Source organism: Rutilus rutilus (genome assembly GCF_951802725.1).
Source record: "Rutilus rutilus genome assembly, chromosome: 25".
Lineage (NCBI taxonomy): Eukaryota > Metazoa > Chordata > Actinopteri > Cypriniformes > Leuciscidae > Rutilus > Rutilus rutilus.
Window position 1 is genome coordinate 27,497,207 of NC_140229.1, and position 25,576 is coordinate 27,522,782.

At 40.1% G+C, this 25,576-nt stretch overlaps 1 protein-coding gene across 1 annotated transcript in view; it reads left to right on the forward strand.

Annotated features, from left to right (window-relative positions):
• fbn2a (fibrillin 2a) overlaps positions 1-25,576 on the forward strand; it is a gene marked incomplete at its 5' end in the record, with an annotated part of 146,402 nt that overhangs the window by 23,811 nt on the left and 97,015 nt on the right. Inside the window, 14 exons of the mRNA XM_084401099.1 lie at positions 6,190-6,342; positions 8,891-9,058; positions 9,630-9,755; positions 10,003-10,122; positions 11,632-11,757; positions 12,619-12,741; positions 12,914-13,036; positions 13,527-13,671; positions 15,313-16,230; positions 16,279-17,081; positions 19,300-19,452; positions 20,364-20,417; positions 20,842-20,967; positions 21,262-21,387. Coding sequence (XP_084257225.1) covers positions 6,190-6,342; positions 8,891-9,058; positions 9,630-9,755; positions 10,003-10,122; positions 11,632-11,757; positions 12,619-12,741; positions 12,914-13,036; positions 13,527-13,671; positions 15,313-16,230; positions 16,279-17,081; positions 19,300-19,452; positions 20,364-20,417; positions 20,842-20,967; positions 21,262-21,387 — 3,264 coding nt within the window. The remainder of the gene's footprint in view (positions 1-6,189; positions 6,343-8,890; positions 9,059-9,629; positions 9,756-10,002; positions 10,123-11,631; positions 11,758-12,618; positions 12,742-12,913; positions 13,037-13,526; positions 13,672-15,312; positions 16,231-16,278; positions 17,082-19,299; positions 19,453-20,363; positions 20,418-20,841; positions 20,968-21,261; positions 21,388-25,576) is intronic.

Sequence of the window (25,576 nt, forward strand, 5' to 3'; positions counted from 1 at the left end):
TAGACACGGCTCAATCCGAGGGGCGGGATAAACGGCTGTCTTTCAAATTCCCTCTGCACGCAATAGGACAGCGCTTCACCCAACCAGAGCGTATTCCCAACAGCGGAGCAAGTTGATAGATTCAACTTTTGCCATATCTGGCCGGCAAAACTAAGAACACATCTTCCTTTTTTTAAGAATGACTTAAGTGCTGTTCTATGCTCTTTTCTCAAAGAAAAACCTAACTCCAAGTCCTCCAGAGTCGCGGCCAAAGCCGATTCGAAAGACTATTCGCCTGCAGCAGCAGCCATTCTTTGTTTTCAAGTGGCAGGTAACCACAAACTCTGTCGTCTCGCAACTCTGTCGTCATTATGTTAAGCCCGCCCCGCCTACTCTATACATGACGTGATTGGCCTGACCCAATTTAGGTTTTTGCAGCTCGAAAGTCAGTGGAGAGTTGCTAGACTGCCCTGGCTGCAAAATACATTTTGCTGCCGCTAGGGTGCCTCTAGATTTCTAGGCTATTTCTTCGCACTATCATACTCACAAATGCTGTACTTGTCACAACATTTCTTGTGTTCCATATATCCACATATAACACAGGGCAATGTTCTTGCATCCTTGTCAGAACTTGGAGGTGCACAAGCTGTAACACTTCTCTGTAAGGTTGTCATGAATTTAACACTTGTAGAAGCCTCATCTTCTGTCTCACAAACCTTAGATTCTTCAATTCTTTTCTTCTCAATAGATGTCAGGTTGCAAGAGTGTATGACTTGTAGCATTTGTTGGTATTATGGTAAACAAACATGCTATTATCATTATCCTCATCATCATCCCCCATCAGAGTTTTGATACGATTTGTAACCACATCATTACGGATTTTAGCAGCTTGTTTGATTCTCTCACGTCCTGTCTTTTCACTTGTTACAGGCAATTTATTATCTTCTTGACAGATGATGCATAACCTTTGATTAAGATTGTCCTGATCTGCCATTGAAGCAACCAAAGGGCCAGGTATTTCAGAATGCTCCATGTTGATCAATATGTGCGATGCTCAATAGTCAGACGAAAACTTTAGAAACCTTGGAAATCTTTTAAATTTGACTACTACTGGTAAAAATACAAGAAAAGTCAAACCTTGTCTTCTTTTTTTTTTTAAAGACTAACTCAGTTCAAGTGAGAAATTCCCACAACACCAAATTGCAAATGGGTCCACCATCTGATCTGGATACGACCCGGATACGGCTGACTACATCATGCGTTGTGGTCGTGTCTAGGCGCAGGTCCACCATCTGATCTGGATATGGCCTGGATCCGGCTGATTATAGTAAACCTCGGAATAAGCAGAAAGACGAACATTAGCGTAGATGCCATTCTTCTTATGATGAAACAAGTACATCGGGTGTTCCGGCTGACCTAATTTATGCAGCCTAATAATCATTAAACTGATTTGATTAATAGGAATGTATAATTTTCTATGTGTATGCCAGGTTAAAGAGATGTGTTTTTAGTCTAGATTTAAACTGACAGAGTGTGTCTGCTTCCCGGACATTGTTAGGAAGACTGTTCCAGAGTTTTGGTGCTAAATAGGAAAAGGATCTACCGCCAGCAGTAGATTTTGATATTCTAGGTATTATCAACTGGCCAGTTTTGAGATCGAAATAGACGTGAAGGACTATAATGCGTTAAGAGTTTGCTCAGGTATTGGGGAGCTAAACCATTTAGTACTTTGTAAGTAATCAGCAATATTTAAAAAATTATACAATGTTTAACAGGGAGCCAATGCAGTGTTGATAGAAGAGGGCTAATATGGTCATACTTCCTGGTTCTGGTAAGAACTCGAGCTGCTGCGTTTTGGACCAGCTGTAGTTTGTTTATTATGCGTGCAGGGCAACCACCCATAATAGCATTACAATAATCTAGCCTTGATGTCATGAACGCGTGGACAAATTGTTCCACATTTATAATTGAAAGCATATGTCGTAATTTAGATATATTTTTAAGATGGAAGAACGCGGTTTTACAGATGCTAGAAATGTGGCTTTCAAATGAAAGATTTGTATCAAAGAGCACACCGACGTTCCTAACCGACGACAAAGACTTGACAGAGCAGCCATCAAGTGTTAGACAGTATTCTAGGTTTGTAAAGTTTTTTTGTCCAATCATTAGAAACTCTGTTTTTTCAGAATTAAGTAGTAGGAAATTACTAGTCATCCAAATTTTTATATCAGTTATGCATTCCGTTAATTTCTTGAATTGGCAAGTTTCGTCGAGACGCGAAGAGATATAGAGCTGAGTATCATCGCCATAACAGTAAAAACTAATTCAACCCAAGTGCTCTTTGGTGACGTGGATGATTATGTTACTGTTGATCATCTGTCCATCATCCTATAAAGCCCGCCCTGACAATTTGATTGGTCCGAACAGCTTTTGTTCGGGCATAATAGCTCCTCAATGGATCAAGTCCAGACCGAACTTCCCGACCTAAAAATTTTGTGGGCGGGGCTAAGTTCGGCTGGCATCCAGGCTAGCTTTTTCTAGTATCTTTGACAAAAAGGGTAGATTTGAGATCGGCCTGTAATTGACTATTTCTCTAGGATCAAGTTAAGTTTTTTAATAAGAGGTTTAATCATAGCCAGCTTAAAAGTTTTTGGTACATATCCTAGTGACAAAGATGAATTAATGATATTAAAAAGAGGATCTATGACCTCTGGAAGCATTTCTTTCAGTAACTTAGTCGGTATAGGGTCTAACATACATGATGTTGATTTAGATGATTTAACGAGTTTAGACAATTCTTCCTCTCCTATTGCAACGAATGAATGGAATTTTTCCTCAGGGACACTACAATGCACTGCCTGATGTGATACTGTAGTAGATGGTTGAATAGTTATAATTTTCTCTCTAGAAAAGGAGGAGGAGATTAAACTTATCAGGAATATCATTAATAAAGCAATCTTTAGTGGCAGAAGTGATAGTTCTAACATATTTGTAACACGGAGAAACTTGGCTAAATTAAGTTTACACGAGACTAGATAATGATCTGAGATGTTATCGCTCTGCTGCAGAATTTCAACGGCATTAACTTTGATTCCGTGTGATAATATTAGATCTAAAGTATGATTATGACAGTGAGTGGGTCCTGACACGTGTTGTCTAACTCCAATATAGTTCAGAATGTCTCTAAATGCCAATCCTAATGCATCTTTTTCGTTATCTACATGTATATTAAAATCACCAACAATTATGACTTTATCTGCAGCCAGTACTAACTCCGATAAAAAATCAGCAAATTCTTTGATAAAGTCTGTATGGTGCCCTGGTGGCCTGTTTGCAGTAGCTAGCACAAATGTCAAGCGTGATTTATCATTTACACTATATAGTGTTACATTAAGCACCAACACTTCAAAAGAATTATATTTGAAACTAGACTTCTCAGTAATTCTGAAGATATTACTATAGATTACAGCAACACCTCCTCCTTTTCCTTTTAGACGTGACTCGTTTTTATAACAGTAATCTTGGGGGGTGGACTCATTTAAAGTAATGTAATCGTCTGGTTTCTGTCAGACACAACACGTCAAGGTTATAATCTGTAATCATATCATTAACAATAAGTGCTTTTCAAGTCGTCTCCATACCGGCGTGATGACTCCGTCTTCCAACCAGATGGAACTGGATAATATTCTGAATGTTCTGATCCAATCTGACTTCTGACCTGTAATGCTGCCTGAATCATAATCATACACTGTTCGCTCGTTGGCCAGAGGAGAACTGGCCCCCGACTGAGCCTGGGTTCTCCCAAGGTTTTTCTCTCCATTCTGTCACCTGATGGAGTTTTGGTTCCTTGTCACTGTTGCCTTGGCTTTTAGCTTGCTTAGATGGGGACTAGGCTTGGCACGATAGTCGGTGTTACCGGTGTTACACGGTGTTCAGTCGCAACACCGGTTTCATCACTTGCCCACCGCAGCACCGCAAACATTTTTTTTTAAAGCAATTACGCAGTATCCGTATTTTCGGTCACCAGTTGACTAGCGTTATATGATCAAGCTCAACCATTCAAGCGCGACAAAACAAGAGACCGCGCTGTAAGTCCTGCCTATTACACACACGTGCGCACACACGGAAAAGACGCGCGTCAGTATCGAGTTCTCTTTTCGGCCTTGAACAAAACATAACACACACAAATTATGCCAAAATGTCCGTTTTGTTGTTGCGTTTTTCATGAATAATAACGAATAATAACGAACCCACCATTCAAAACACTGTGGTTGAATCCGAAATCGCGCCCTATACCCTCAAATCGGGCGTTATTGTTCTCAACATGATCTCAAGCAGTGAAAAATAGAGGACACTGACAACGCGCTGAAATACAGGACCGAGCAGGTGATATTTAATATGAAACAAAGTCTTAACTTTCAAATTTGGTCAGTCAAACAAAAATAAAATAGGCCTACCGTTTTTTGGCTCTTTAATGTGTCGTGACAGATTGCCTCAGTTAAAGCCAAGTTCAAATCCACCGAAGTTAATCAATAACTCTTCTGACTGCTTTGTCGCACAAAAATGGTGGAATTTGATTGGTCAGATCGCATGTCAATCAAACTCAATACGAATGATGAATTGACGCCATGTAAAAAAAAAATTACATCACTCTAACACCCCCCACCCCCACGATGAAACCGGTAATACCGGTTTCACAATTCGATTAACCGGTGGGAGAATATTATCACCGTCACATCTCTAATGGGGACATTTAATATTTAACAATATTATTGATCTGCCTTACTTAAGGTGAACGATGACGCAATTTTCTTCTAGAAACAAACTTTGTTGTATCATTTTCATGTTATCACTGTGAAGCTGCTTTGATACAATCTGTATTGTAAAAACCGCTATATAAAGAAAGGTGACTTGACTTGACTTGACTTTTGAAGTAAGGGATCAAAACCGAGCTTTATCATTTTTTCATCTGCATTATATCAATTTTTTATTTATCTGACCTCGGTGACGTGAGACAGCTAGCAGACGGTCGGTTTAGCCAGTCTGTCTGCTTCCTGACCTGAGCCCCAGTTTGTCATGTTTGAGCTCTAAGAATATGTGCCATATTACTAGAGAAAAGAGCAGCACCATCCCAGGAGGGATGAATACCATCTCTTTTCAACAGGTCAGGTCTGCCCCAAAAACTTTTCCAATTGTCTATGAACCCTATATTATTTTGCGGACACCCCTTAAGATGGCCTGCCATTGAGTGAGGGCAGTCTACTAAGTATCTCATCACAACGGCGAAGAGGAAGGGGACCAGAGCAAATTACTGTGCCTGACATCGTACTTGCGAGGTCACACACCTCTTTAACGTTAACTTTAGTGATCATTTGTGCCGATGTAAATAATATTCTTAGAGAATTTATGATTAGCATTAGCCAGCACTTTTAAATTTGCTTTGATGTCAGGCGCTCTGGCTCCCGGCAAACATGTGACTATGGTACTAATCTTCTCCGTCAGCCTGACTATCTCCCTGCATTTATCACATGTGTAGTCCTCACCGCTGACAGAGAAGGCTATAATATACATGTGACACGAAGTGTAAGTGACAATAACAGGAGAAGACATTATCTTACTCACCACAGTTTTTTGATAGACTTGTAAATGGCGCGAGCGCGCACGAGACGGCAAGCACGGATGGCTGGTTAACAGGCTAGCGAGATACTAGCGTGTTGTGCTAGCGATAACGATTTAGATAAAAGCTAGCGATGTCAGATTAATGTGATAGGCAATATTAGACAATATCTAATATATGTTGATGAGTAAGTTATATTTAGCACTATAAACAACAAGGAATGATAGTAAATAGAGATTCAAAGCAGAAAGCTATACGGAGCATACAGACGCAAACCAGCAGCAAGACAGGATTACAGGTGATCCATACAGTATTATTCAGAGGTACTCACACTACTACAAAGTATCTTAACAGCCTTCTCTGTACTTCACTGTATGCATAAATGAAGGGCAGACACGCGTACATAATACAGACTTGAATCACCTTGAAGTGGAAAATATGCTTTCACCAGTTTTCAATTTGTTCATTACCAGGGGTTCAAATGTTAACCTGAATATGAACTTTTCATGGAGCACCTTTACACTCAGTGTTTCGTTTTTGGACTAAATGTGTTTCTCTGATTGTGCATAGGTGTGTGTTTGTGTGTATTTCAGACCAGCACACAGGCGTCTGTTATGCGTCAGTAGTGAATGGACGCTGTGCTCAGGAAATCAGCGGACGCTTCAGTAAAATCCAGTGCTGTTGTGACCGTGGCCAGTGCTGGAGTCAAAGAACGGCTCCTCAAACGTGTCCTGTGCCAGGGTCAGGTGACTAATACTCACCTTCATATAGGCTCATCTTATCATACTTATTTTGCTATTCAGTTCTGTTATTTATTATTTTATTATTTGCTATTTACACTGAACAAAATTATAAATGCAACACTTTTGTTTTTGCCCCCATTTTTCATAAGCTGAACTCAAAGATCTAAGACTTTTTCTATGTACACAAAACGCATATTTCTCTCAAATATTGTTTACAAATCTGTCTAAATCTGTTTCAGTGGGCACTTCTCCTTTGTCGAGATAATCCATCCACCTCACATGTGTGGCATATCAAGATGCTGATTAGACAGCATGATTATTGCACAGGTGTGCCTTAGGCTGGCCACAATAAAAGACCACTCTAAAATGTGCAGTTTTATCACACAGCACAATGCCACAGATGTCGCAAGTTTTGAGGGAGCGTGCAATTGGCATGCTGACTGCAGGAATGTCCACCAGAGCTGTTGCCCGTGAATTGAATGTTCATTTCTCTACCATATGCCGTCTCCAAAGGCGTCTCAGAGAATTTGGCAGTACATCCAACTGGCCTCACAACCGCAGACCACGTATAACCACACCAGCCCAGGACCTCCACATCCAGCGTCTTCACCTCCAAGGTCGTCTGAGATCAGCCCCACGGACAGCTGCTGCAACAATCGGTTTGCATAACCAAAGAATTTCTGCACAAAACTGTCAGAAACCATCTCAGGGAAGCTCATCTGCATGCTCGTAGTCCTCATCGGGGTCTAGACCTGACTGCAGTTCGTCGTCGTAACCGACTTGAGTGGGCAAATGCTCACATTCGATGGCGTCTGGCACTTTGGAGAGGTGTTCTCTTCATGGATGAATCCCGGTTTTCACTGTACAGGGCATATGGCAGACAGCGTGTATGGCGTCATGTGGGTGAGCAGTTTGCTGATGTCAACGTTGTGGATCGAGTGGCGGAAGCTGAATTCCTGGAAGCTGACACATTAAACATTAGCCATTAGCCATTAACAGAATCCATTAGCCTTGAGAGCTTTGGACTCTGTGGAAACTTTTAGAAAGCACCTTAAGACACATCTTTTTAGACAAGCATTTAACTAGCAATATGGTTGTGTATGTTATGTGTGTTATTTTAATTTTGTGAAGCACTTTGTGACCCTTCTTGTCTGTGAAAGGTGCTATAGAAATAACGTTGACTTACTTACTTACATCCCAGTTCTTGCATGGCCAGCATACTCACCGGACTTGTCAGCCATTGAGCATGTTTGGGATGCTCTGGATCGGTGTATACGACAGCGTGTTCCAGGTCCTGCCATTATCCAGCGACTTCACACAGCCATTGAAGAGGAGTGGACCAACATTCCACAGGCTACAATCAACAACCTGATCAACTCTATGCGAAGGAGATGTGTTGCACTGCGTGAGGCAAATGGTGGTCACACCAGATACTGTCTGATTATCGGACCCCCCCAATAACAGTAAAACTGCACATTTTAGAGTGGCTTTTTATTGTGACCAGCAATAAAAGCAATTTTTATTTGTGTACATAGAAAAAGTCTTAGATCTTTGAGTTCAGCTCATGAAAAATGGGGGCAAAAACAAAAGTATTCCGTTTATAGTTTTGTTCAGTGTATTTTGTTTTTAGTGTACATCCTTCTCATACCAGTTAACATTTAGTCTGTTGTTTTTTTTGTTTTATTTTATTTAAATGGCAGGATGTGGAATAGCATTTTCTTTTATAGATAATGGATTTCAATGATTTAATGTTTTAATTAAAAGGATTGTTTGTTTGTTTTTATTACATTTTTTAGAAGCAATTTACAGATTAATCGATTAAGCCCTGTTTTTGCTCTGCCAACAAAAATTATTTCACTCTTCTGGAACATAATTTATGTAGTCAGTTACATTGGAGCGAATAGCTGAATTAAGGCTGCCACATGAACACAGATAAAGAAGGGTAATGTTCACTCAAGTGATGTTATTATCCGTCCCTTCAATCGTCCTCCTTTTGTGACATAATGTTGCATAGACTGTTGGGTTTTATAGTCTGCTGTGTGTAGCGATGAGTCGTCCTCTGATAACCTACCCAAGGGCAGGTTATTGAAAATAAATTAAAACAAAACAAACAGAACTAATTGAGGATATGACTTGAGCAGGCATAAACATGACCTGACTTGAACGTAAGCCATGAAAACAGGACTCACTGACAGTGGGTTACATTAACAATATGTGACAAACTTAACATGACAAACATAAGGGTTAAAATACAAGGTCATGGGGAATGCATGGCAAAACCCAACCGATGAACAGGCAGAACTAATTAAGCAAAATCCAATGAGAAGACAGAAATTATAACAAGCTTACAAGACTATGAACACATGACAGGAAATAACCAATGACCATGAACAAAACCTAAACCGACTTGACATAACAGCTGCCCAAACAGAGCACTTAATCAAATGAACAAAAGCCAGAGTCCAGGAGGGTCTTCAGTCTGGAGGGAGGAATGGGGTCCGTGGAGAAGTGACCAAGACCATGGAGTCTCTCTCTATTCTGTTCCCTACAGATGAATACTTCAGCATCTGTCTGGTGGGCTCGGCTCTGAGTGGTTACAGTGAGCAGGATCCAGATACGAACCCTCAACACCCCAGCACCTTCAATCCTACCACTAATGACCAGATACTTCACCCACTCAATGACAATGGACACGTGACACCTCAGATTCAGCAGACTGGTAATCGATTTAAACCACAACAACCTGTTTTGGGTGAGCAAAATCTTATGACCAAGAATAAGCCTTTCAGGGAAATAAAAAAATCAAGCAAAAATCTAGAGCAAAAATAAAATAAAAATAATAATAATAAATTAAATAAATAATTTAAGACGTTTGGTCAAAAATACAGTAAAAAACATAACATTGTGAAATATTATTACAATTTAAAGTAACTGTTTTGAATTGTAATATATTGTAAATTGTAATTTATTGAATTTTCAGCATCATTACTCCAGTCTTCAGTGTCACATGATCCTTCAGAAATCATTCTAATATGATGGTTTGATGCTAACTAGAAAACAGTTACTTTGAATTGTAATAATATTTCACAATATTACTGCTTTTACTTCAAATTAGCTGCATGGTGAGCATAAGAGAACAAAATCACAAGTGAACTAAATCAGTAGTTTTGACCAGTTTAATTAAAACAATTTGACCAGTAGATTTATATATTCTGTGCAAAAAACGATCAGACAACAGTCTGTTGTCAAGCTGCCCTGATGAGTTTTATTTATTATTTATTGTTTTGCAGTTAGTGTAAACAGGTGTCGGCTGTTCCCTAATCTGTGTGTGAATGGCCGCTGTGTGCCCATGGGCTCTGACTACCACTGCGACTGTAACACCGGATACAGAGAGGACAGCAGAGGAGAGTGCTCAGGTCATTTCACCTCCACAACACAGGCTATGTCTACTAATCAACTGTTAGCATTGTCCTGAACTCAAATCAGACTGTCATTGTGTTCAGTTGCTCAGTCAGTACCAACAGAATGATGAATGGTCCAGAATCTGAACCGAAATCTCAAAGAGCCTCAAAGGCATATTAGAAAACATGTGCAACAATAACTATCTAAACTAAAGCAGTGACTTTGACTTACTGATGTGAGTGTTGTGTGTTTTCTGCTCAGATGTAGACGAGTGTGCGTTTGAACCCTGCACTAATGGAAACTGCATCAACACTCCTGGCTCCTACTTCTGCAGATGTCACTCAGGCTTTCTCAGAGTTCCTGGAAAACAGGCCTGCATCGGTGAGAATAAACACGCAAATTCACAGAGCTAGGCTATATATATATATATATATATATATATATATATATATATATATATACATATATACATATATATATTTATATGGCATCAGTATTTGTATGTGAGGATCGATCCTCTCGATACCATGTCAGTAGCACAAGTATTTGCACTTATTTTTGCACTTACATTGTGTCTCTCTCTCTCTCTCTATATATATATATATATATATATATATATATATATATATATATATATATATACGTATATAGTACATGTGGAAAAGTGGATTTAAGTGTTTTAAGATTTTAATCATTTTCATTGCTTCATGCACATGCTATGATCAACTCCGCATACTTCTCAAGCTTATTTTCAAGCTCCGTCTGGTAACCTGATTTTGATCCTGTCAGTAACATGCTTGTCTCAACGATGAAGACACGCAGTATAAGTGCAAATACTTGCAATACTGATGTTGTATACCAAATGTTTTAACTAATAATTTTCTTAATTATTGTGAAAATCAATGCACAAAATAAACTTAATTTAAACAAAGATAGAGCTGAGACAGAAACATTACTATATTACTTTATACACTATATACAAAGCACTATATTAACAGCACAGCTAAATGTGACATTTACTATCTATGAGCGCGTAAATGTATGTTTTTTTTCTGATCTTTCGATCTAATGGACAAATCTCTGCAATTTACATATGAATACACTCAGAGAAGACTGGAAAACATATTGAGACCATCAGCTTTCGTTTCTGCTCTGATAACTGCTAGACCAGCCGAACACAGTGAATCAGGAATGGTGAGAGAACATTGTGCTTGGTTTGTTTTTCATCTTCAAACCAAACTTGGGTCTTCAGCCGACAAAGTTTAAATCCCATCTGGCTAGTGCACTTCCCATAATATTTACGCGCTAGGTCAGTAGGCGGAGAGAAGACGGTCTTTAGTGGCTGTTTGAACGCATTTGAACGCATGAGCGTTTACACTATGAAAGCAATCCGGTCAAATGTGTTTTCAACTACCTCTGGAAGTGGTCAAGAGTGGACAAGCTCAAAACGTTTTAGACCCCGTTCACACCTGCATTTAACATCGTCCACTTGTGATCCGATCGACCAAAACACATCTTAATACCAGGTTTGAACAGGGCCTAAGAGCAAGTCCTCCAGAATTCCTAACACAACCCAATTTCAGCCTGGATATTTCTCGCTGGCATTAGCTCTGCTCCCTATATAGTGAACGTCACAGAATCCACTACATGAGAAAAGAGTGAACAAAAATGAGTGAGCAAATTGGAAAACTGATGTAAAGATTGTAAAGGCCTATGGAGCTGTCAAAAATCTTTTGTCACCTTACACAAGTTCAGTCAACGAAACTCTAATGAGTGCACTAGATAATTTTCCATGGTGGTTTTGATAATGGTTTTGTAAACCATTAAATAAATAGTCTAGAATAGAATATGGTGAAGCTGTGTTGACTTCTGTGATGGTATTGTTTGTAGACATTGACGAGTGTCTTCAGAACGGGGTGCTGTGTAAGAACGGCCGCTGTCTGAACACAGAGGGCAGTTATCAGTGCATCTGTAACGCAGGATTCAAGCTCACACCTGATGGGAAAAACTGCATAGGTAAGACACTGACCACCACCACAGTCAGCCTTTTTCAGTTCATAACAGTTATATGTAATCATTTTTCCACACACAAATCTTTTTACTATAATACAGCAATTATCCACTATCGTCCAATACGATTGACAATTAGCATTCAGTTTGGGAAATCAGAAAGCCCAATCCTGACTGACGAGAGGAGGAGCTGGGGAGGGAGGAGGGTAATTCACTCCTGAGAAATGCGATGGCTGCTGATAATACTGAAGGAGCTTATATATGTATACAGTGATAGACGTCATATTCCTATAGGTAGACGTGGATCAGCTGAGAGTCACTGATGCGAGCTTGACTAACGTGACCTGCCAGAACTGATGCTACACTTGATTTACATTAGATTAGCCCAAGGCCAAATGAACACAACCTGAATAACATAACAGGATGGGCAGAAATAGAGGGTTATAATGTGGATTATCTGCATTACTCCCTACAGTAAGAATGCGATAATAAAGGGGGCCGCACACCGGACGCGCAGCTCAGCGCCGCGCTGCACCACGTCTAGGACAACTCTCACCTGAAAATCCGATAACATCAGCAATTTTCTGATTTCTGTAAATAATTATAAAACTAAATGTATATTGCAGCACAGGGTTAAGTCCGTATATACATTAACTACGATTTGAGACACATAAGTGTAAATTTAATATAAAACTATGTAAATGGCGCGGCAGGATTTTGAACACGGTCCTGAGCCGTTGCTGGGCGGTGTGTGTACTCTCATAGAGAATAATGTGTTCGAATTTAAAAGACGTGGCGCTGCGCGTCCGGTGTGCGACCCCTTAAGAGTTTCCTGTTTCCTGATTTCCTGGTTTCCTGATTCATCAGATCATGATGAATGTGCCGCCACAAACATGTGTCTCAACGGCATGTGCATCAATGAAGATGGCAGCTTTAAATGTGTGTGTAAACCTGGGTTCACCCTCAACTCCAGTGGCCGATACTGTACAGGTCAACTCCCTTTCACATTTCTAAAAATAACATTACTCTAAAAATGACATTTACTGAAATTAATCATTTGTTTTTCAGATTTAGTTTGTAGCGTGTGCTTACATTTGAATATTTGTGAGTAAAGTTGGGTTTCGTTTTAATGTGTGTGTGTGTGTGTGTGTGTCCCTCACAGATATCGATGAGTGCCAGACACCAGGTGTGTGTATGAATGGACGGTGTGTAAACGCACAGGGCTCTTTCAGCTGTGAGTGTTTTGCAGGTCTTACTGTTGGAGTAAGTGGCCGCATATGTGTAGGTAAGAGCTAGCTAAACTTGCACAATAATATATTTGTCTGATTTATTAAAATCCAAAATAAAGGGTAGTAATTTGCTTGTGTGGTCTATCTTCATGTATAAGAATTCATGTGCTCTTTGTGGGGCAGTATGGTAACTGATCTTATGGCAGGGTTATAAATGAGTGACAGTCCAAATAGCCAATCAAATCGTTGCATTGAGAAGCCTTATCATGTGCTATTTTGCTGTCAAGCTGTAAAGTTCGTCAAGCTTTACTGAACTGTTGGACATATACAAACCTCTTGTTTTGTTAAGTTCCTTTAACAATATTAAAAGGTGTTGTTACGGCACATGCAATTTGGATATTGGATATTGGAGATAAAATGCGAAACGTTTTTAATTTTACGCCGTCCAATGACAATTCTGAAAGTAACCATGACAGGAGCCTACTGTTGCTGTAGCAAATGGAACTAACGTGCATCTGATTGATAGACAGGGTTTTTCCTGCATAGAGAATTACGAGGCGGCCGACTCCGTCAAATTTCGTGCCGCCTCCGGCTCTCGACAAAACTCGGACAGACAGTCACATGCTCAGATACACCTTTTCCAGTGTGACGATTCTGTTGCGGGTTCCCGGCCTGTGTCCATTCTCAAACCGTATAGTTTGCAGATAGGATCATAATCCGCGGGTCGGGTGGGCCAAGAAATAAAATACAAAATAATATAATAATATATAAAATAAAAACATAACTTTCCAATTAACCCAAGGGTGGATGACCGATAAATCATTATAATGTGTTGAGTTTAATAAAGACACGGAACTCTCATCACGGTAAAACGCCATGAACATGCGTCACTCTTTTACTTTCGTTTACTAATCAAGGAAAACATATCAGGGCTCGAGATTAACGCTTGTCCGGGACACACTTGTGTGTTTTTTTGTTTTTTTTAAGGGACAAGTGAGAGAGAATTGTATTTGCCCAACCGGACAAATGCCCTGATTAAAACGCCAATATCAAAAAAATAAAAAATAAAATAATAAGGGAATCACAGAAACCATGATTATTTCATTTAATGTAAATGGAGATTGATAGCCTATAGTTGATAATAATATAAATGTCTTACCCTGTTTCCCAACGTTTTGATTGTTAACAGCCTAGTGCCTAGTTTGTCTTTCAATTTGAATCAAATTGAAGAATTTGAAATGAAAGATGGAGCATACATTTAATAAATTTAGGGAAAAAATGCCCTTTATAAAGGAGTTTTCCAACAGTGATGTAATGAAACATTGACAATTTAAGTTTGAAGGGAGTAAAGCCTCTGTTTAAGGAAATGTAATTTTGCTAAAAGAAGAACTTTTAATTTAAATAAATGTTAATTTTAGATCAGCCTACATCAGTGTGATATGTTACCATATGTAGGCTATATGATAGTCTACGAAAAATACAAATTTAATTATCTTACTATTAAAATAAATGATCAGGATTTTACCACCTCTGCCTCGTTTTTATGGAGCTTAAAATATGACAATATGATTTGAATTTGAATTGTGTAAATTTGAATTATTTACAAGTGAAATCTAACAAAATTTAATTTTAGGTGGTAGTTTAAATAGTTCTGAATTAGATTTTTTTTAAACGAATATTGAACATTTGAAATTTAACAAATTGAAATGTTTTTATGGCTGAATTTTATAGACATGTATTTTCAAACAGCTAGTTTTTTTGTTCTGAATTCGTATACTGCAAATATTCAGTTAAAAAAAAATACAGATTCAAGGTTTCAAGATGAAGAAATTCGGAACTTCAAATTCAGTTTTCTAAAATTCAATCTCAAAAATTCAAGTTAAAAAATTCAGATCTTACAGAAAGTAGGTCACAGGTCATCCACAGGGAAGAGTAAAGGATCTCAGATAAGTCGAACAGAGCATTTTGGCTGCACTGCAGTAGTTCCCTTTCGAGGGAACTCGAACTGCGTCGGTGACGACACTAGGGGAACGCCCTTCAGCGTAGCGCGTCTGAATTTATGAATGAAACCGAATCCAATCCTATTGGCGTTGCGTGATGACGTAGCGTGTGACGGCATAAGCGGATGTATACAAAAGCACGCCGGCACACAGAAATGTCAGCTTTTTGCTATTCAGCAAGCGCTTGTGTGTGTTTGAACTAGCGAATCTCTGTATTTTCCTATATTTCGTCTCATCATGGCAAGCGAACAGTTTTCAAAATGTGTGTTCCCATGCCCACGTTTTCTCACGCCTGGGGATACACACGAAATGTGTGTGTCTTGTCTGGGAAGGCAGCACGCTCAAGCAGCTCTCGAGGGGGCTGCTTGCGCTCACTGTGAGTCTATGTCAGTGAGAGTGCTGCGTTCTCGGTTGGCTTTGTTTACTGAGGATGGCCAAATGCGTTCTCCCCGCGGTTCAGGTCCCGCATCTGCCGAGGCAATGCGGCGCCGTGCATCGTGGGGATCGCAGAGAGATCTTTTAGACGATAGTGGGACTGCCGAGGCACTTTCCCACTCTTCGTCGGAGAGAGCTCAGGTTCCCCGCTCGGGAGCCCGTCCCGCGGCTTCTCCCGCTCGGGATGATGACCCAGTTTTACACCTCTCTGATTCCGAGGAATTAGATGTGCTTAATGTTGAGGGGGGGGATCCAAATGAAAGACATGATACTGTTCAGCCTGCACCCAGCTATGGTGAGTTAGTGGAGGTTTTAACGCGGGCTGTGGCCAAGCTTGATATTTCCTGGCCACAAGAGCGGCAGGAAGCGCGTCCTAAGAGCAAGCTTGATGAGCGCTTCCTACAGCCCCCCACGCAACCTTCACGCCGGTCTCTCCCTTTCTTCCCGGATTTACACAATGAGTTGTGTAAATCCAGGAACAGGCCTTTCTCTGCACGCCTGTCTGATCCCCCGATTTTAAATTACAGTGATATCGTGGGGGTTAGGGATAAGGGATACGGGATGATGCCTCGGGTTGAGGAAGCACTAGCTAGCTACCTTTCACCCGACCTTGCGTCATCCCTGAAGACACCGGCGCTGCCTTCTAAGCCTTGCCGCACCACATCAGCTTTGGTGGGCAGAGCGTATATGGCGGCAGGTCGGGCTGGTGCGAGCCTGCACACAATGGCCATTTTGCAGGCGTACCAGGCCGACCTGTTGAGGGATATGGACCAAGGCGAGGGTCCCTCGGCTGAGGATGTTGCGGAGCTTCGAATGTGAATGTCTCCTGCACGTATCGAGTCCATATTGACCACACTAAACAGGGTGAAGCTAGGCCACACCATCACAGTAAAACACTTCCAGAGAGTGTTGGGTCTCATGGCAGCAGCGTCCAGCGTGATACCCTCTGGCCTGCTGCACATGAGGGCCCTGCAGTGGTGGTTGAAAGCCAAGGGGTTTTCCCCGAGGGGAAATCCATTCCGCATGATAAGGGTTACGCGCAGATGCCTTCGTTCCCTATCAATATGGAAGAAGCCTTGGTTTCTGTCCCAAGGTTCCAAGCTGGGAGCGTTATGTAGCCGAATTACGATTTCGACAGACGCCTCCCTCACGGGCTGGGGCGCGGTCATGGACGGCCGCTTTACGAGAGGTCTCTGGCAGGACCATCATTCCTCATGGCGCATAAATTGCCTAGAAATGTTGGCGGTGTTCCGAGCTCTGAGGAGTTTTCTGCCAGACCTCCAAGGTCGCCACGTTCTCGTGAGAACCGACAATATGTCAGTGGTATCCTATTCAAACCGCCAGGGGGGTCTGAGGTCGCGCCCTCTGTGCAGACTGGCGCATCAGATCCTCCTGTGGTCCCAGCGGAGACTGTCGTCTCTCAGGGCGATGTATGTCCCGGGGGACCAGAACCAGGGAGCAGACATACTGTCGAGGCAGGGGCTGAGGCCCGGGGAATGGAGACTCCACCCCGAGACGGTGGAGTTGATATGCGAGAGGTTTGGCCCAGTGGATGTGGACCTGTTTGCGTCTCGAGAGAAGACTCACTGTCCACTGTGGTTCTCCCTCACACATCCAGCCCCGCTGGGGTTGGATGCTATGGTACAGACGTGGCCGAGGCTACACAGTACCTAGAGCCGGCCTGTCAGCTGGAGTGGTCGAGACCATATTATCTTCCAGAGCTTTTGGGACTTGGGCAGTCCCAAAATACACGTATAGGCTAAATCAGCGTCTTCACAGCAAGGGAAATGTTTGGAATAACAAGTAGGACTGTGTGCGTCACAGCTTGCCCTTTATATTGTACAACAGACCAATTAAATTAGGCAGAATAACTTTTTATATGTTTGGTTGACTGTGTTTCATTTTGATAATGAACAGTCTACGATATGAAGCAACGCCAGAACTGATAGCCTACTATGTTGTGTGAGAGCGCGATGTGCGAGCGCCATCACTTGGGTTTGTTCCACTGCTGGGAAATAACTTAATACTCTGTTATTTATAGTCATACAGATAATATGACATCATCCGAAACAGTAAAATGTATATTTTTGTGTACATTCAAAATGACTACAAAATATCATGCCATTGAAAAATAAATAAAACAACATGATGTGCTGCTTTAGCGTCTCGGTCTCTTTAGATCTTTCTGGCGCTCACCAAAAATGAACCAAAATACAGAGAATAGCCTTCTTTTGAAAGTCAACATTTAGATTATTTAACGTTAAATGCATTATATATGCCTGAGTCACTTTGGAATAAATCACAGCGTGTTTCATGATAAAACGAGACTTGGCCTATACAGTCCAGAAAATAGGCTATAGGTTATAGCAAATTCAGACCAACTGCTGGTCTACACAGAGAACAACCTCTTTCTAGGCTCTTCTGTTGTACTGAGCTATTCGTTAGTCTAGTTGTTTGATGAGAAAATTAAATGTAGCCTATAGTTGCAATACACGCGTTTTGTAAGCTCCGTGCAACTGCTGAAGCGGACTATTATTACTAGAATATTAGAAATCTAATACTCAAGCTGTTTTCTCATTTTTCTACTCTTAATATAAAAAAAAAAAAACGACTGAACGAAAGATACACGGATTCTCTTGAACCACCACCGCGTTTGCGGCAGAAAACTACTGCAGTGCAGCCAAAATGCTCTGTTCGACTTATCTGAGATCCTTTACTCTTCCCTGTGGATGACCTGTGACCTACTTTCTGTAAGATCTGAATTTTTGAACTTGAATTTTTGAGATTGAATTTTAGAAAACTGAATTTGAAGTTCAGAATTTCTTCATCTTGAAAACTTGAATCTGTATTTTTTTAAATTGAATATTTGCAGTATACGAATTCAGAACAAAAAAACTAGCTGTTTGAAAATACATGTCTATAAAATTCAGCCATAAAAACATTTCAATTTGTTAAATTTCAAATGTTCAATATTCGTTTAAAAAAAATCTAATTCAAAACTATTTAAACTACCACCTAAAATTCTATTTTGTTAGATTTCACTTGTAAATAATTCAAATTTACACAATTCAAATTCAAATCATATTGTCATATTTTAAGCTCCATACGTTTTGAGCCAGGAAAAACCCTGGATAGATATTCTGCGCACTCTTACTTCAATGTTGTTGTTAACATTGTGGTTAGGCAGACAGCTTAGCGGCTTTAAAACCAAGTCAAAAGAGTGCAAGTTTTCAACTGAAACATGAACATGAAATTTTAAACGCTTACATTATGTCCTTGCAAATTTAATTTAATTGCTCAGAGGCAAACAATATTGCTCTTTAATCTAAATTAAAGTAAATATGAAGATACATTTTCATGAGGAAACATTTTCTCATCTTGATAGCAGGCAAATATTCCTGCCTGTTAACGCTGGTGTGATTGTCAGCCTCTGCTTTTCCGCAACAGGCTGAACCTGCCATAACGCGACATTGCTTTTAGCTTATAAAGGAAAACACAGGAATTTTCCGATGTTATGTTTGGCCATTATTTTCCTGTTATCTCTGTAAAGCTGCTTTGAAACAATTTGTATTGTATAAAGCGCTATAGAAATAAAGGTGACTTGACTTGACTTTATTCACAAATGTTTTATGCGACATTCCAATTTTACACATATATAAATCAAGCAATTGATATTCATTTTTAATTAATTTTTTGCATATATATTATATTATAATATATGTATTTATATATTTATGTATTTTTTGTATTTTATATTATACCTTGGAAGGATTTTTTGCACAGATACTCTTTACTTTAGCTACATTTGTGGTCCGTGGGCTTTGGTTTTTGATGGTATGTCAGACTTTGATTCAGACTGGATTCCTCACATATTTGTGTTGCAGACACACACATGCACAGCACCTGTTACGCAGCTGTGAGAAGAGGCTTGTGTGTTCGGGCCTTCCAGCGAGCCGTCACCAAGTCTCAGTGCTGCTGTGCCAACCCTGACTATGCCTTCGGGGAGCCGTGCCATCCCTGCCCTGGCAAACACTCAGGTAAACCTTACCCAGTTACACCGAGCATACTCATTACTGGACTCATTAACATGTTGTGTGTTATTTATTTAGTTATTTTTGGAAACAGCTTGCAGAACTGTATTTGTGGTTATTTTAACTAATTCTACTAATATAAATGATGAGTAACACTTTACATGTGAAGTGGTCCTCTGGAAGGGGGTGTTATTCACGCAGAGGGCTGTTTTTGATACCCGTTTGGTACAGTATGGTTGTACAGGCCTGAAGAGATGTGTTGGGTATGTTGCAGACTTGCAGCTTGTTTCATCATGTTTGTGGTGTAAAGACATTGGTTAAAATGTTGTGAGAATGAGATATGAATGTCCAGGGTAGAACTCAGTATTGAAGTATAGGGTCTTCAAAGACTTGTGTGTGTGTGTGTTGTGGCATATGGGAGCAAAGCACACTGCAGTTTACAGGGTTTCTTAACATGGTTCTTATTTCTTCCCTTCCGGCTGTTTATTTTCATGCTGTTTCTCTTAATGGTGGGAGAGTTTTGGGAGGAGAACCGAGCCAGAATTAGGAACATATGGAAATGAACCACCACTAAGACCAGCTCTGCTTGATTATTACATTGTTCTGTTTTCTGTCTAGCATGTATTCCATCAGTGTCTCCCAAACATGTCTTTTTTACTTTAATATTTAATAAAGATTATGATCTATGTTCCTGTCAATTGTCTTGTAGCTGCTTTTATTTTCCTGTAATAAATATGTGAGTTGTTTTGAGGAGGGGGGGGGGGGGGGGGTTGCTAACTGGTAGTTAGTTACAGTTTTTTCGAGCTAATGCATTCATAAGTGTTAGTCTGATTAAAGAAAATCTGTAAAGCATGATATCTTTTCACACAGATATGAGGTATTGTTCACTGCTGTCATGTGTTCTCTTGCTGTTCTAGTTGAGTTTCAGGCCTTGTGTTCGAGTGGTGCTGGATTTTCTGCTGATGGCAAAGGTAATTCTGATGTCATGCTTCATGTTTTATCCTGGAATTAACTACGTAACTTTTACATCGTTTTACAGTCTGGACTGTAATTGTAGTTGCCGAAAGTCATAGTAGCCAAACTAAACAAACAAAGGTCACACTTTACTTTACAGTGTCATTGTTACATGTAGTTACAATAGTAATAACAACAAAAGTATGCATAATTACATGCAACTAACACTCAACCAAACCCTAATCTAACACTGCAGTAAGTACATGAAGTTACTTAATATTACTCAGTACTTAAATATATAATTACAGTGTGACAAAGACACCTTAAAATAAATTGTAACCCAAACAAACTAAAACTGAAATAAAAAAATATATATATATTTTTGTAACCTTTTAAATGAATGTTAAACTTAATAACATTTTGTGTTTCTTTGTGAGGCAGACATTAATGAGTGTGCTCTGGATCCTGATATCTGCCCTAATGGAGTGTGTGAGAATCTCAGAGGAAGTTTCCGCTGCGTCTGCAACAGCGGCTATGAAAGTGACCAGTCTGGCAGAAACTGTCTGGGTCAGTTGACCTGTAATATGCACAGATGAGTTCTGACAGCGCACTACTCAACTCACACCTGTGGAGATAACATTCAGCAGTCACCATTGAATTCATTCAGTTTTTCCATTTTGAATATCAATTTAAGGATGTAAATTGACAACACTATAGTTGTTTCCTGAAGGAATATTGCTGTACAGTGTAAAAATAATAATAAGAGAGGCTATATGATGTGGAATTACAGTAGTCAAATGTTATGTGATGTGTGTGGTGACCCAGCATCCTCCTCTCAGGGTTTGCCGTATGTGTTTGCAGATATCGATGAATGTGTGGTGAACCGTCTCCTGTGCGATCACGGCCTGTGCCGTAATGTTCCCGGGAGCTACAGCTGCACCTGCCCGGCCGGATACTCCTTCAGACTCGACACCGAGACCTGCGAGGGTCAGTTACTCTTAGGCTCTTCTGTCGCATCAGTTCTTTCATTTCAGTTCCCTATGTATGTAGAAACATGCTGTAAATTCCAGAGGCAGGTGTTTACAGTATTAAACCCAAAATCAGACATGCCTTACATGCCCTGACATGTCTGGTGAAATAGATCAGCGGTGCACAGTTTTTTTTTTATTTCTGAAAGAAGTCTCTTCTTCTCACTAAGGCTGCATTTATTTGATAAAAAATACAGTAAAAACAGTAATATAGTGAACAATTATTACAAATTTAAATACTGTTCTGATAACTTCTATTCTTCTACTTCTATATGTAATTTATTCATGTGATCAAAGCTGAATTTTCAGCATCATTACTCCAGTCTTCAGTGTCACATGATCATTCAGAAATCACTCTAATATGATGAAACATTTCTGATTTATTATCAATGTTGAAAAGTTCTGCTGCTTCATATTTTTGTGGAAACCTTGAAAAGAACAACATAAATTTGAAATCTTTTTGTAACGTAGTCCACTGAAGCAAGTTGTAGTGAACCCAAATGCAGTTTTATTGAACAAACTAAATACAAACTATAGGCTTGACATGACTTAAAATAAACATGAAACTCGCCACCAGAGGTTACACCAGGGAAACAATAAACATGATGGCAAGAACAATAATCAAAACTAGGCATTACACTTTTGCAACATTAATACACGCTTACTGTCACTTTTGATCAATGTAATGAATCCTTGCTGAATAAAAGTATTCATTATTTTATTTAAAAAAAACTTAAAGGGATAGTTCACTTTGAAATTATTTTTTGATATGTTTTAGCTTACCTCAAGAGCATCCAAGATGTAGGTGTCTTTGTTTCCGCAGTAGTTTCAATTTTAATATTTTTAGGTCAAACCGTTCTTGTCTGTCAGTCATATAATGCAGGTCTATGGTCACTGGCTCAAAACACAAGCACAGAGTCCAAATTAAAACAACTCCCCATCGTCCAAATGAAACAATTCCCCATCATAAGTACACATTGATGGCCTAAGACACGAAACGAGCGGTTTGTGTGAGAAAACGAACAGTATTTATATCGTTGTTATCGCTTGAAAACAGCACACGTCCAAATGATCTGACGGCGCGGGCGGGTATAGATATATACATAGATGTCGCCTTGGCTACGGTTTCGTTCCAATGAACTGCAGTAGCGAAGGCGACATCTAGTGTATACATCTATACCCGCCAGTTGGCGGGTATAGATATATGCACTAGATGTCGCTTGGCTACGGTTTCGTTCCAATGAACTGCAGTAGCCAAGGCGACATCTATGTATATATCTATACCCGCCCGCGCCGTCAGATCATTTGGACGTGTGCTGTTTTCAAGCGATAACAACGATATAAATACTGTTCGTTTTCTCACACAAACCGCTCGTTTCGTGTCTTAGGCCATCAATGTGTACTTATGATGGGGAATTGTTTCATTTGGACGATGGGGAGTTGTTTTAATTTGGACTCTGTGCTTGTGTTTTGAGCCAGTGACCATAGACCTGCATTATATGACTGACAGACAAGAACGGTTTGACCTAAAAATATTAAAATTGAAACTACTGCGGAAACAAAGACACCTACATCTTGGATGCTCTTGAGGTAAGCTAAAACATATCAAAAATTAATTTCAAAGTGAACTATCCCTTTAACTCCAGCTTTTGAATGGTAGTCTATTACGGTTTTCACAAAAATATGAAGCAGCTCAACTGTTTTCAACATTGATAAAAATCAGAAATGTTTCTTGAGCAGCAAATCATCATATTAGAATGATTTCTGAAGACTGGAGTAATGATGCTGAAAATTCAGCTTTGATCACAGGAATACATTACATCTTAACATATATTCACATAGAAAACTTTCCTCACATCAGTCAGATAATTTAAAGAGGACCTATTATGCCCCTTTTTACAAGAATACCCCACAGATCATGTATTATACCATGTTGCAAATGCCCATGAGTGGAAGGAAAAACACGCTTTTTTTGTGCATGTATCTTTAAATGCAAATGAGCTGCTGCTTCCCGCACCCTTTCCAGAAGAGGGCGGAGCCTGTACAGCTCGTGCCTCGCATCTCTGCCAAAAACTAAAACATCTGTTTGGGTCTGATTATCATCTCTATCGCTCATGTGACATTGCAGTTCTTCATCATCATGAAAGTTTATTATCTGCATGCGTTTTAAAATCATATCAGTCTAAACCTCTGATATATGGTTTTCTGAGTGCACACATCTGAATCACACGCACAGAAAGCTGGATGTCAGACGGAGTGTCCCGTGAGTATTAAACTAAGCTCTCTTTCCGTCTTATTGCGCTTAAACGATCGAATACACACAAGAATATGTCAAAAACACACAAAGTTCACATAAACAGCAAGTAAAGAAATCACATGTGTATATTAGATCTGTGTATTAAAGCAGCGTAATATACAGTACTTACTGATATATACAGTGAGGAAAATAAGTATTTGAACACCCTGCTATTTTGCCAGTTCTCCCACTTGGAAATCATGGAGGGGTCTGAAATTGTCATCGTAGGTGCATGTCCACTGTGAGAGACATAATCTAAAAAAAAAAATCCAGAAATCACAATATATGATTTTTTAACTATTTATTTGTATGATACAGCTGCAAATAAGTATTTGAACACCTGTCTATCAGCTAGAATTCTGACCCTCAAAGACCTGTTAGTCTGCCTTTAAAATGTCCACCTCCACTCCATTTATTATCCTAAATTAGATGCACCTGTTTGAGGTCGTTAGCTGCATAAAGACACCTGTCCACCCCATACAATCAGTAAGAATCCAACTACTAACATGGCCAAGACCAAAGAGCTGTCCAAAGACACTAGAGACAAAATTGTACACCTCCACAAGGCTGGAAAGGGCTACGGGGAAATTGCCAAGCAGCTTGGTGAAAAAAGGTCCACTGTTGGAGCAATCATTAGAAAATGGAAGAAGCTAAACATGACTGTCAATCTCCCTCGGACTGGGGCTCCATGCAAGATCTCACCTCGTGGGGTCTCAATGATCCTAAGAAAGGTGAGAAATCAGCCCAGAACTACACGGGAGGAGCTGGTCACGGAAGGTTCCCCTGCTTAAACCAGCACATGTCAAGGCCCGTCTTAAGTTTGCCAATGACCATTTGGATGATCCAGAGGAGTCATGGGAGAAAGTCATGTGGTCAGATGAGACCAAAATAGAACTTTTTGGTCATAATTCCACTAAACGTGTTTGGAGGAAGAAGAATGATGAGTACCATCCCAAGAACACCATCCCTACTGTGAAGCATGGGGGTGGTAGCATCATGCTTTGGGGGTGTTTTTCTGCACATGGGACAGGGCGACTGCACTGTATTAAGGAGAGGATGACCGGGGCCATGTATTGCGAGATTTTGGGGAACAACCTCCTTCCCTCAGTTAGAGCATTGAAGATGAGTCGAGGCTGGGTCTTCCAACATGACAATGACCCAAAGCACACAGCCAGGATAACCAAGGAGTGGCTCTGTAAGAAGCATATCAAGGTTCTGGCGTGGCCTAGCCAGTCTCCAGACCTAAACCCAATAGAGAATCTTTGGAGGGAGCTCAAACTCCGTGTTTCTCAGCGACAGCCCAGAAACCTGACTGATCTAGAGAAGATCTGTGTGGAGGAGTGGGCCAAAATCCCTCCTGCAGTGTGTGCAAACCTGGTGAAAAACTACAGGAAACGTTTGACCTCTGTAATTGCAAAGAAAGGCTACTGTACCAAATATTAACATTGATTTTCTCAGGTGTTCAAATACTTATTTGCAGCTGTATCATACAAATAAATAGTTAAAAAATCATACATTGTGATGTCTGTATTTATTTATTTTTAGATTATGTCTCTCACAGTGGACATGCACCTACGATGACAATTTCAGACCCCTCCATGATTTCTAAGTGGGAGAACTTGCAAAATAGCAGGGTGTTCAAATACTTATTTTCCTCACTGAATGCTGTTATTATGAATCAAAGAAAAACACCAAAAAACTGAAAATCATTCACTGCCCTTGATTGAATAACTTTAGTAGCTTTAATAAGAATACAACATTACGTGAATGCTGCTGTTAAATGCTCTGGCGGGGAGATAAACATGGCGGACTGTGTTCAGATCACTGAGGGGCGGAGCTAAGCTAATATGGC